This window comes from Sporothrix brasiliensis (genome assembly GCF_000820605.1).
Source record: "Sporothrix brasiliensis 5110 chromosome Unknown Cont15, whole genome shotgun sequence".
NCBI classification, from domain to species: Eukaryota; Fungi; Ascomycota; class Sordariomycetes; order Ophiostomatales; family Ophiostomataceae; genus Sporothrix; species Sporothrix brasiliensis.
This window is the reverse complement of record NW_024467134.1, coordinates 2,432,677-2,445,735: the sequence shown is the minus strand read 5'-3', so window position 1 is coordinate 2,445,735 and position 13,059 is coordinate 2,432,677. Positions and strand designations below refer to the sequence as shown.

The 13,059-nt window shown below is 51.2% G+C and overlaps 1 protein-coding gene across 1 annotated transcript; it reads left to right on the top strand.

Moving 5' to 3' along the window:
* Positions 1-326: 326 nt before the first annotated feature.
* SPBR_05738 (laccase TilA) lies at positions 327-2,252 on the top strand (the record flags this gene model as incomplete). The annotated part of the gene is made up of 1 exon (XM_040764001.1): positions 327-2,252. The coding sequence occupies one exon, from the start codon at positions 327-329 to the stop codon at positions 2,250-2,252; it is 1,926 nt and encodes a 641-aa protein (XP_040622441.1).
* Between the last annotated feature and the right edge of the window lie 10,807 nt (positions 2,253-13,059).

Below are 13,059 nucleotides of genomic sequence, written 5' to 3'. Positions count from 1 at the left end.
GCATCATCACCAAAATGATTGGAATGAATGGGCATGTTTTGTACTTCTCGATTGCTTTTTTCCCTGTCGTCTGTTCCGCTTTCTCTCAGTTTCTCCCGATGTTCCCTACATTCATATCACGTTGCTGTGGTCTATCCCCACATCAACCTCATCATGAGATCTGCGACAAACATTCCCGCTTTTGATGTCGTTGCTCCTGGTGCAGCTGGGGCAGTCGCTACTTGTCCACGTCTCGATGAATTTTCCTGCTTCCCAACTTCCTCCACAGCTTCGACTTGTCGACACCACGACTCGTCAGCGCGCCCCTTTGTCGTCTTCTCAGCACCATGCGTCTGTTTTCTAGCGTCCGGACGGCGGCGTTCTGGCTGGCACCCGCCGTTAATGCCCTGACCAGCGGCGCATCGATCTCAAAAGGCATTGCTTCTGCCCACATCAACGACACGGCCAGTGCAAGCCTCTCACCCGACGATGGCGGCCGTATCCGTGTTTTCGACCTCACGCTGACGTGGGAAGACCACGCGCCCGATGGCTTCACGCGCAAAATGATCCTCATCAACCGCCAGTTCCCTGGTCCGCTGTTGGAGATGGACGAGGGCGACGTGGTCCACGTGGTAGTGCACAACGCCATGCCCTACAACGCGACGATGCATTTCCACGGGATCGAGATGGAGGGCACCAACTGGTCCGACGGCGTGCCGGGCCTGACCCAGCGGCCGATCCAGCCGGGACGCAGCTTCTTGTACGAATGGAAGGCAACGCAGTACGGCAGCTACTGGTACCATGCGCACGAGCGGGGGCAGCTGGATGACGGCATGATCGGGCCGCTTGTGATACGAGCAAAGAAGACACGTCCGCGGCCGTTTGAGAGCATGGCCAACAGCACCGCGCAGCGGCAGGCGCTGCTGGCGGCCGAGCGGACCAGCCGGCCGCTCGTGCTGTCGGACTTCCGGCATGTGCCATCGCAGGACGGATGGGCCATTGAGCTGGCGTCGGGCATTGAAACGCCGTGCTACGACGCCGTGCTGATCAACGGGCAGGGGCGCGTGGACTGCTGGTCCGCCGCCAAACGGCAGGCGCTCGTGACGCCCGCGCAGAAGCACCTGTTGGACCTGGGCAACGAGACATCTCTCACACCAAAAGGCTGCCTGCCCGCCAGCATTATTGCCAACGTCATCGCGGCGCCGGGCACGCCGAGCAACCTGTCGGCGATACCGCCGGACGTCTTTGACGTGTGCACGCCGACGGAGCACGCGCTGGCCACGGTGGAGGTCACGCGGTCCGCATCGTCCGAAACGTGGACAGCGTTCGACGTCATCGGCGCGTTTGGCCTTCTCACGGGCATGTTTGCCATTGACGGCCACGCGCTGTGGCTCTACGCCGTCGACGGGTCGTACATCGAGCCCATGCGCGTTGACGCCATTCCAGTCACCAACGGCGCGCGCTACTCCGTGCTGGTGCCCGTGGCGGCCGCGGACGGCAACTACACGATCCGATTTGCGTCGACGACGGGCGCGCAAAGCATCACGGGGTTTGCCAACATGGTGGTGCGCGCCGAGGACGAGAACACGTCCGTACGCGTGCCGGCGCGGTCCGAGATGCCCACCGCACCCGTGATCAACGACGTCGGCACCAACACGTCCAGCAGCGTCGTCTTCTTCAAGCAGGCCGACATGCTTGCGTTCCCACCCGACGACGACGTCCGGACATCGCCCGCCGCCGCCAACCGCACATATACGCTCGGCATCCGCGTCGCCGGCGCCAGCTACAGCTGGGCCCTCAACCACACGGCCTACCCGATGCAGCTCGACAGCGACACGCCTCTGCTATTTCAGCCTGCGCCCGCAGGCCGAGACAACGTCACGCTGACGACGCGCGCCGGCGAGTGGATCGATCTCGTATTCCAGGAGCTGTCGTTCCCGATGCCGCCGCATCCCATCCACAAGCACGGCAACAAAATGTGGCTCATCGGCACCGGCGACGGCATCTTTCCGTACAGCAGCGTCGCCGAGGCCCTGCAGCACATCCCGCAGCAGTTCAACATGGACACGCCGCCAAAGCGGGACACGCTCCTGACGCCGGCCGCGACCACGGGCCCGGCCTGGATGGTCGTGCGCTACCGGGTCACCAACCCGGGGGCCTGGTTCGTGCACTGCCACATCCAGAGCCACCTGATGGGCGGCATGGCCGTGGCCATTCAGGACGGCATTGACCAGTGGCCCACGGTGCCTGTCCAATACCGAGACTACGTGTGAGAGAGAACGGACGATTGTGCGTGACTACGGAGTTGGAAGGGGGTTTCACAACGACAATCTGATAATCACTTAACGGCAGAAACAGAAACATAAGAGCCATAGATAAATCTCTATGTGGAAATGATAATAATAATGAACACCAACTGCATCGCCTGGCTCGATTCTACCGTACTGCTGAATTGTTTCGTCCATACAGCCCAATGATTCCGTAAATACTGCCTCTGATAAATTGCTGTCTTGTCTTGCGTCATTTGGCTTTCTGTTCTGCATTCTCGTCTCTCTGTTTTCGGTTTTCCGCTTTCCATTTTCCATTTCCCATTTCGGTCCTTCATCGACGATTTCTTTTCTTACAAGAAATTGACTAACCTCATGAGATTTAGAGCAACATGACGGCTGGGCAAGAGCTCCATGGCACTAAAGCTAGACGCAAGGGGGTAAGCAGCGCGCACAGGTCCTTTTAGCTTGTCTTTCGTGATGGTCGTTTCTTTCTTTCCACATCGAAGCTCTTTTGGAGCTCCAAATTAGCTCCTGATAGCGACCCTTTTTAGATTCTCTCCCCCCCCCTTTCCTTCTTCTCTCTACCCCCTCCCCGTTTCCCCTCAACTTAGCCAGAGGAGGCATGGCCCATGTTTGCCTGCACCAAACGAATCGACAGGAACAGACGTCTTATGACCTGTTTTATCGAAATTTTGGAGGCTTTTGGTGGTCATCATGGTTGCTCGTTTCTTCACCATCCTCAATATCGTTACCATTCTTATCACCTTCTTGTCGTAGATCGACGGTCGATCATCGAGACAAGCTCGTGGTATGTCGTCAGGTTTTGTCAGATATGCCATTGTTGGCCTGGGCCATGCCCAGTCCAGACCTTGTCCACGTCTCACCCATCTCACTGTTGCTTCCCCCATCCCCCTCCCCCCACACCTCTGCGATGGAGAACAACTCTTGACAGAGCAAGTTGTGACAACATCTCCCTTGCGGCTGCGGTGTCCCCGGTGATCCCTTGCATGGCCCTTGTGTCTTTTGCTCTGGTATCCAGTTCTTGTCTTTGTACGCCATTCTTCCCTGACGACTCTTCAGCGTGGATTTGACTGCCGGCAGGACCACATATCGGGACCACAAAAACACAACGGACGCAAGGGATGCCAGCTGGAGGGCAGATGACAGCGGGAAAAGAATTGTAACGCTAGAAACGGCTATGGATGTGGACGGCTTGCCCGTGTGGTTTTTGATGCTGCTTCCTGTCACCAATTGGTGAAGCCGTTGCGCTCAAAAAGCCGAGTCCAAGTTGAAAAGGCAGCCACAGATTGGAAAATGAAAGTGTAAAAAATAAGAATTGGCCACCCCCTTTCGATAGCCACTCGCCCCATGCGCCGTCTGGCCAAAACAGCGCGTTGGAGGGCAGCCAACAGGCACACTCCCCGGGTAGCACTATGCAAGGCTCGTGGCTGGGTCTTGCAACCATCACGATCGCCAACAGCACGCAGAATAGACACTTAGCAGACAACCCTTTTGCAGCCTTGGGAGACGGGGGGCAGACCAGAGCCGGTGGGTGCGTTCCCCTCTTCTGGTGCCGCTGTAGAAACGGCCAGAGGCGAAAGTCGAAGGCGAAGGGCGACCTGCGGAAAGTCGAGACGTTCGAGGCGTCAAGATGGCAAAGTATCAAAGACCGGCCCCATCAGCCATCGACAGGAGACAGGGAGCAAAACGACGACCAGCGACGCCAGAGGCCCGATGGGGGATGCGGGGAGACGAAGACAATGGATGGAGACACTTTCCTGAACAGGATATGCCCTTTGTTCTTCTCCTCTCCTGTGGTTCTTCGTCGCTGGTCGCGCATCTGGTTCCAACAGGTCCAGACGCTCTCTAGACCCTTGCCATCGGTATCGTCTTTTGTCGGTAGCGGAAACAAAGGCCAGTAGGGTCAAGAATATGCGTCGTCTAGTCCCAACAGGCAAACGGGCATTTCACACGTCGGGGGAGACCAACGTGCTGCCATTGTGTCTTCTGCTGTATACTGTAATTTGGGCATTTTCGATGCTTGATGTCGGAATCCACTTTGTCGCCTTCCTTGCCTCGTCCTGGCCTCTTTCCTTTGCGGTTCCCCTTTTTATTTTGCGCTGCCGTTCACCCCTTGGGGAAGGTACAAACACGCGGGACTACTCGCGGACGGCAGGGACGAACAGAAGGAAGGCACGATGGGCAAAGAAAGACGACATCCCGAAGTGGAGGTGGCGATATGGACGGCAAAGTCGCAAAAAGGTACGGAGTTGTGGACGTCGAATTTGCTGTCGAATTTGCTGTCGAATTATGTTCACCTTTTCGCAAAGTCCTACAAAGTATGCGCAAAACAACAGACAGCCGAGAAGCGCGCAACAGCCATGATGGTAACTCGGCACGTTGCCAAGAAACAGAAAAGCTCCGGCCGTCGGCATAAGTCGTGGGCGACAGGACAGGGACATGACAGGGCGGGACAGGGGACCCTTCGCGGAGCAGTGCGTGTCAGGCATGTCGAACTGACAGCATTCTCCCATGCGCTGCAGGCCAGACAAAAGCCCGCCAGGGTCACGCACTTATGTCGTACCTGCCCTCCCTCCTTCCTGCGGATTGAAGCGGCATCGCAACACATACAGGGCTGCAAATCCCAAAAAGGAAGGCGTACTATGAGAGGGAGGAAGGAGCAACGGGGGCGTAGAAGTTGACAACTCCGGTAAGGAGAGGAAGATGGAGAATGGACGGAAGGAGCACACATAGCCATATCACAATCCATCACAATGCAGAATAAAATTTGCGACTGCAACCGCGCTTCATTTGTCTACAGATTCACGGCCTCTTCCTGTCTCCCACATCACCAATCACACTCAGACACTGTGGCACCGGCCTTGCCATTCGGAGAACTGAAGTACGACGTCGGAGGGGCACAGCTGTCCTTACGGTGTTCCAGTAGGAATCGCATCCTTTACGACAATACTATTTGAAGACGGTCTTTTACTGTTTGTCGTTACTTTTGTCCTGTTGGTTCGTTCCCTACGCCGTTTGAAAACCTACTACCTACTTGTTGGCCATGTCACCGCCGCCCTGGTTCGTGGGTTGCAGACACGCCGGTTTCAGGGAGGAAACACCACTACAAAGAAAACAGCCAAAAAAATGAGTTAAGAACACATGGAGGTTGACAACTCGCTCGGCTAGACAGGACGGAACGATACAACCTCGTCGCACATTCTTGCCTGTCTGCGCACTCCAGCGGCCTGGCACTCCGACACCTGGGCCTTAGAACCGTTGTTCCGGTTCCATTCTCCTGAGCCTCTGTCCTCTGCGCTCTCACCCGTTCAGGCAAGGCCTCGACGCCGCCTCCCTTGTCATTGTTTCGTCAAGTCTGCAACACGGCCTGCCCGTCGCCCCGCAGCCAAGACTTCACATCTCAATGGAGCCTTCATGCAGGCTTCGAGCAGCCTTCATCCTGTCGTTTATATCGTACCGTTTTTATCTGCAACTCTATCACATCGGTCCTTTCCTTGTGTTTCCCACCATCAGAGAGACGGGAATGAATGCTTTCAGCTTCAAGCCTCTTTGTGGTCTGTTGTTTTTTCGTTGGGCGAATCTCAGCTGCGTCCTCCAATCCTTCAATTCTCGTGCTGCACATTCTGCAAATCACTTTTCGCGCTCTTGCATTCCACATTATTTGTCTCGTATTTCGCAAGACATCTTTCTTTTCTCTTTCTCGTCCCCGAACACCTTCGCCTTCATCCCTTCTGCGCATTCCGTCGGGGCCTGTCCCGACAGGGCTGCACACCCTCGCTTTGTGTCGCGATTCCCTCCCGTTGGTTTTATTTCTCGTTCTTTCAACGACTTATGAACCTCCCTGTCCATGCAACCCCCTCCAACGGACACAGTTCCAACATCGCACGCCCCCTCCATCTCTACTGGACCCTTGTTCTGGACTGTTGGTATCGCCTTGGTTTTTATGGCTACATTTCTGTCCTCATTCACATTCCTCGCTGTCTTCCTGTTGTCACTATACACTAAGGGGCTCAAAATAACACGTGCAAACCTCGAAGATTTCCCTAATGTGTCAAATGCGATGCCGGGCGTGGTACTATGGAGTATTTCATGGTCTTCTGTGCCATGATGTGCCCTTGCTCCGACACCACCTTCGAAAAGGTTCTGCCATATCTTCGGCACGGGGAAAGTCAGTGCGGAATAAAAAGAGAAAAGAAAAGTATCTTAGAGAACATAAAATGACAGAAATGTGGAACGTTGAAGACACGAGCCGGACAGACGCAACCTTCCTTTTGAGGACGAAAACAAGGAGCCAACATCGTGGTCCTCGTGTTGCCCCTCTGGTATGTGATTCTAACAGCATCCACGACTGTCTTGTGCGCACACCTTGTAAGGACTCGCCTGCAATAGCCGCATCCAAAAAGGATGCGCTGTAGGAGTCGAGGGCTTGGCCCGAGTTTGATGACCCCATTTATGACCCCCAACGATCCAATTACACGGTCCGCGCATAAAGAAGTGGGCCGACGTTTTGAGTGCTGGACTCTAAACGGCAGTGTTGTCAAGGTCCCTGAGAAGAAGAGCTGCCGACTTTGTGTCAAATGCCAACGACGCAAAGTAAACAGCGACTCAACAAGAAATTGAAGGAAAAATCAAGACCACCCACAATCCATATATCCTACGGCGTACGTCATATTAAGGTAAAGACGAAGAGTCTCGTGCCTTTACGCACAGCCGCCTTCCTGGCTCGTTTGCTGACCTATTCCGTTCTCCGCCGGGGCCCTTTCACATTCTCGTATCGTAAATCAGCCCGAGTCATCCTTCTCCTTCTCCATACGGGGAAGACACGAATAGCAGGGGAAAGCAAAAGGTTTATAGTTTAGTCATACTCGAGAACCTCTTCGTGTACGATACGAATACTTCTCTTCGAGTAGACGGCCCGCGCCTATTTCATGGACGTCGTGCGCTTGGATCGTGAGCTGAACAGCAGAACGTAATTGCCTACCAGAACAAGCCACCCAAAACAGCTCTCTATTCCATAGGACTCTGTACATATTAATGTCTGAATAAGAACTACTTCGATGCATTGAATTAGATCCCGAGTCCTTACGATTTTGCTGTCTACGTTGGATGTCGTAATGTCGGTCAACCGTTATTTGTTAGTGACGGCGTGCGGAGTATGTGCCGCCCGAAAAATAAACCTGGTGGAGGTGGACCCGTGCTGTGTTGCACTATGGAGAACGCGGAACAATTGCGGAATCAGTCTGTCTAATTTATATTGACTTCATATTGGACTTGCATCGCTTTTATTTACTGTCTGTAAGTTCAGATTTCAATTTTTTTTTAAAAAAAAGCCCTAAGCCTAAAACTCTACGTAGCTACAAAACTTTGTCTCACGCAGTGTCTCTGACGACCGAGTCAAAATACATAGTAATGACAATATTGCCTATGAGCCTTATCAAAATATTGAATTTACAAATATCTAACGAGGCAGGAAAAAAAAATCCCGTCTTCCTTATACGGCAAAAATAGAATAATCTTAAGAACTACCATCGTTGCGTCACAACGCTCTTGTCTTCCTACTTGTCTGACATCCCTCTCATCACGTTTTAAAAACAACGTAGACGACATGATTTCTGATGCTTTATTTATCAGTTATATCGATTATCAACTAGTACCAAAGACCATGTACGTCAAGCGTTTTCACAAAGCTCAGTGCCGAAACGTCGTCTAAACAAGACAACATAGTTTTGAAGGATCTTCGGTAAAGTATTTTGGCACGGCCAAATCAGTAGGAAATATAACCGTTACCTTCCGTGCCTTTTTGTCCATTTTTACAACTTTTCAAGTATTTATCCATGTGTTTCCGAAAGCACACGGGCACCAGGCCCAAATCATGCGGCATATCGTGGCCGATGCTGTCACAGTCGACTATCAGTCTTGAGACCAAAGAGATAGACAGAGGAGCTGCGTGTAGGCCATTGAAGCTTTCCACTGCCAAAGCTACAAATTCCAGATTTGAATCCTTTCCAGCTTAGGAAACCGCCCGAGGCGTACGTCCATCGTACGGCGCACAAAGAACCGTGAAAGAGCCGAGTGGAGAAAGCTGCGGGGACAATAGTTCAAACAAAAGACTCTTAGTGGTGCATGAATTGAAAATTTTAATACCATAAAGACCAGGGAAATACAGAGCATAAAACGAGAACAATTCGATGACAATTTGAGAATATTATGAGAACATAATGAAAATCACATAAAAATGGTATGAATAAGGTAAAATAGACGTGGATAGAAGCTGACAAAAAACAATTACCGTTGCGACAACTTCTACATGCACGAGCCCACGGCCAAGCAAACAATACACCGAATTGTAGTGAGTTTCTGGTGTGACTCCTTTGTTTTTCCGACGACTGTCAACCAGCACTATCAGTATCTGCTTTACATGATCCTTATATGTCTTCGTTTCATGTCCACGCGGAGGCGGAGGGCTTCGTCCATCTGTCTCTCTTCCGGGAGATAAGATGCCCGTTCTCGTCAAACGTTTTAGATTCAAAAGGGAAACGGGAGTATTGTGATGCCGGACAGGAACGGCGAAGCGTGAAGCGGGACGTGGGAAGTGGGAACAGCGAAAAGCGAGGAGCGTGACTTTGTACCTTCACAATGATCACGCCCCAGCGCGAACCACTTCAATATCCCATATTTCTAAAAGAATTACAGAAGTTTCAAACCAAAGTGGCTTCAAATGGTATGCAAGTCACAGCCTCTGAGATATCCAACTTTGACGCCCTTGGGCTTTCTATGCAGTTTCGCTCCCGAGGAATCCGCACGAGAATTTGGGTTGCTGCGCGTCGCATGCCGGATTACCGCATGCTTTCTTTCTCATTCCTCTTTGTTCGGCACCATCCCTTTGAATGTCTCCTCAATGTTTCAACGGTTCGTGTCGGCAGCATATGTCGAGGGCGACAATGGGGTACCGTAGCATTGCCCACGTTTCCGACGCCCGCTCGATGTCTCTGGCCGTTTGCTACTCATTTTTCAAAGAAATTTGTTTTTTTTTTTTTTCTTTTTCTTTCTTCATATTCATCTGCGTTGTTTTCTGCTATTCTTGTTTCATTTACACGAGGCGTACATATTCCGCTAAGCATCAAAAGAGCAAGTCCAAGGGCCAAGGCAAGGAACGCGCTCAAATGGGGCACCATCATGCAGCCAGCGTAGCCGCCAACTAATGGTGGCCTAACAGTTGTCGACGATGTCGCATTTGGGGAGCAATGAGGGGCATTCGCCTTGTTGCCTTTTTGCCGTGTTACCTGACCATGCAGACACTTTGTGTCTGCCCTTTTTATTGTTTTCCCCTTTCCTTGCCGTTTGAGGTTGTCGTCTTCCCTTACATCTCCGGGATCAGGGGGACAGGCAAGGAGAAGGGGGCAGAGCGTGCCTTGCAGTAGCTTAGTCTTTGGATGAAGAATGGTGTGCAGCGAGCGAATTTCTGTCGCCAGGCACCGAGACAGAAGAGGCGCTCCATGTGCCCCATATGCCTATCAACACCTTTGCATCATTTTTTGTCGACGCCAACCCTCACATTCTTTTTCAAAAGAGCGAAGCAGACGTCCGGGCGCAGCTGTGCAACGTTGTCGGAAGGAAGGCAAGGAGTGAGGGACAGCCAAGAGTTGTCAACGTCGGCGCATTTAGTTACTTGATGTTGCAGAAGCGGAAAAGACGTGCGCCTTTTGGCGTTCTGCGCGTCTCCTCACATTGTCGAGTCGGATGTGGCGGGCAGCATCGTCGCTTGGGGTCATGCCTATGCGCTTGGCCCAGTTATTGGCCAGGCACGAAATACAAAATCGAGATGAAAAAAAGGCTTCTTTTGCGAGCCGTTAAACCCATTGTTAAACCCGTTTTGCTCTAATTAGTGCCGGTCGACAACTCCGCCTACTACTACAACTTGTGCTTGCCCGTTTTGGATGTCCTTGTTTCCTGGTTGTGAACTGCTGCAGTCAATTGCTCTTTCCTCTCATTCTTGGTTCGTTATTTGCGACTACACCGATCGATCTTTCCGTTGAATATTTGCATGTGCGCGAAGCAAGTCTACCCGTCGAGCAAAAAGATGGGATGATGCCTAAAATTGGTCAAAACCAACCGACCAATTTGGAAAGAGCGGCCAGCAACCGCGTATCCAATTTAGTTCTGGCGCCGATCAAAGAACGTGTCGATGGTTTTGTTTGTTTCGATCTCAATGGAGAGTTTGATAGCCAGATATCAGAACCGACTTTCACAAACACTACCCAGGGATATTCTACCTGCCAGCGGACTCCGCCGGAAGACTATATCAGAGGATCCAGTCCGCTGATCTTTGCCGGTCACTTTTGCTTTCCGGGCAAGCCTCGATCGGTTTTGGTGCGATCGCTGTTAGCCGCATCCGATCGTTTATTTCTGCTGCATCTTCAGACTTACACCAATACGCTCGTTCTTCATCGAATGCCAGCGAGTTTCCTCACATCCCTTGATTCACAGCCGTCTTTGCTAGCAGTCCTTCGTTGCTCCCCAAGGATATTTGGTCAAAAGTGGCACAATTGTCAAAAAAAATCCTTTTTTTTTCCTGCTTTGACACTTTTGTCTTAGCAACATCGTTTGTTCTGCTATCGGCTATGGACTAATGGGGTGTCTGAATCTGGCCAGGATGGTGAAGCGACACAAACTGGAATAATACCTGACCAACTCGAATAAACACTTTCAGAGGGGGAGGGAGGATCGATGTCTTGTCCTTTCATCTCGTCTTTTTTGTGTATTTATTCACCACCTCCTCGTCTGTTCGGGTCTCCCTTCTGGCTCCCCGTGCGATAACTGCGGCCGTTCATGCAGGGTCATTTTAGGCTGCATGTTGCAAAAGGGAACAGTCCGAATTGTGTTCCACCACGGGGTTCTTAGCAGCTTGGCGGGGACTTTATTGAAGGAAAGAAAAAGAGAGAAAAGACAGCCAAAAAGAGACGAACACATGTTTCCCAAATTCATTGAGTGGGAGGATGGAGAAAGCCGCAAGCCTGGAAGCCTTCCGACATGTGACGTAAAACGTAATTACGCCATAAAACGTATGCCGCCCTCCTGGCCAATTGACCTGTGGGTTCTTTCTGGATTCTGAACGGCTATGGGGTCGCATCGGTTCGTTGTCCGTGGCGTATAACCAGTTATCCTTGCGGCCATTTGAAGGATGCAGTACGCCTTCGGTTCATGTCTTCTTTGTTTTCCTTTATTTTTTAGGATTTTTTCCCCCTTACGTGTTTTCTCTTTTTTCTCGCTCTCTTCTCGTTTTCCCAACTGCATATCCGATATCACGACCCGGATACGCTTTATCTGAGGTTTGACAGGTTTACTCTCGACTTTCTTCGGCGTTTGTTATGCCTTTTTCTTGACCATCTTGCTTGTATACACTGTCACATTGTTAGTTCCTCTTGTCTTAAGTTTTCTCGTTTTCGTTTCCTTTTTCTTTGTTCGTTGTATCGCCTTCCCCGGCGCTCCGCGCGCAAAGGCCCGTTCGGCACACGAACGGGCAACTGCAAGACCAGACCAGGGGCCTGTCAGACCAGTGACCAACTGTTCTCTTGTGTATTTCTGTCATGGCCTAATGGAGGAGAAAGTGAGAAAGCAGAGAGAGAGAGAGGGAGGGAGGGAGAGAGGCTAGGTGTGGGATCCCTACCATGCCTGGTGAACGTCTAGAGTCAGAGGAAAGGGAGAAAGAGAACAAAAGAAACGAGGGAGACAAAACGCGCCCTAATTACCATGCAACCAGAAGCTTATACTCGTAGCTGAATGGTCATATCTCCCCGCAGTCCGCCCGGGTAAGGGATGCGCTATCCGCTTCAACGGCTGGTCGAGACAGAAAACTGAATTCCCACTGTTGAAGCAACGGCCGTATAGCGAAAGAGCCGTACATGGGTTTTCTTTTTCTTTTCCTGTTTTTTATTCATTTATTTATTTATTGTACTGACATTGTTGCCTGCTTTTTGCATGCTTTTGGCTCCACGTTGTACTTTTTATGCGTCTTGTGCGTGCTTTGGCGGATCACTTCATCCGTGGCGTTATCTTACGACTTCTTCCTAGCTCTGTTGCAACTGAAGATTAGCGCAGCGACGTCGTAGTCCATCACCAGTTTGTAGGCAACGGTAGTCTTGTTGATTCTTTGAACAGCTCGATCCTCCTTTCATCTGCCCTTTGTTTCTCTATTGCGTTGTGTTTGTTGGCATCCCTCTACTTGCTTTTTCAAAGTGTTTCTTTGATCGCCTCCGTTGATGGATTGCACCTCTACCAACTGAAAGAAAAAATAAGTAGCAACAAAACAGAAAACAATGGACAAATACTGGAACCTACCACACTGAAAAGGAGGATTGCCGAGAAAGGAAACTCCCAGGACAAAGAGAACCTTGAGACGGAGCAGCAAGTGACGGTAAAAGCGAGCAGCAAAATGGAAATATTTGAACGCCGTAAGTACGTGATACATGTACGCCCCAAAGCAACTAGGGCTGAAGAGGTGCTGCCGTCGATTTCCAAGTCGCACAGACAGTGCCTGCGAAAATGCGCCGCACGTTATTGCACTGTGCTCGTTGTAAATGGCGTGGCAGTCAATCAAAAAAATAAAAATAAAAAAATAAAAAAATAAAAAAAAATAGCGCCACGGCGTCTTGCCTTTCACGTACTGGTGGCTTTTTGGCGGACTCGAGTGGTCCTGGTAGTCTTGTGGAGTATTTTTGAGTGAGAAATGATGTACAGAGGTGGTCTTTGTTCTTTGTTTGCAGATCCCGCTCTTCGTCCCCGCCACCTC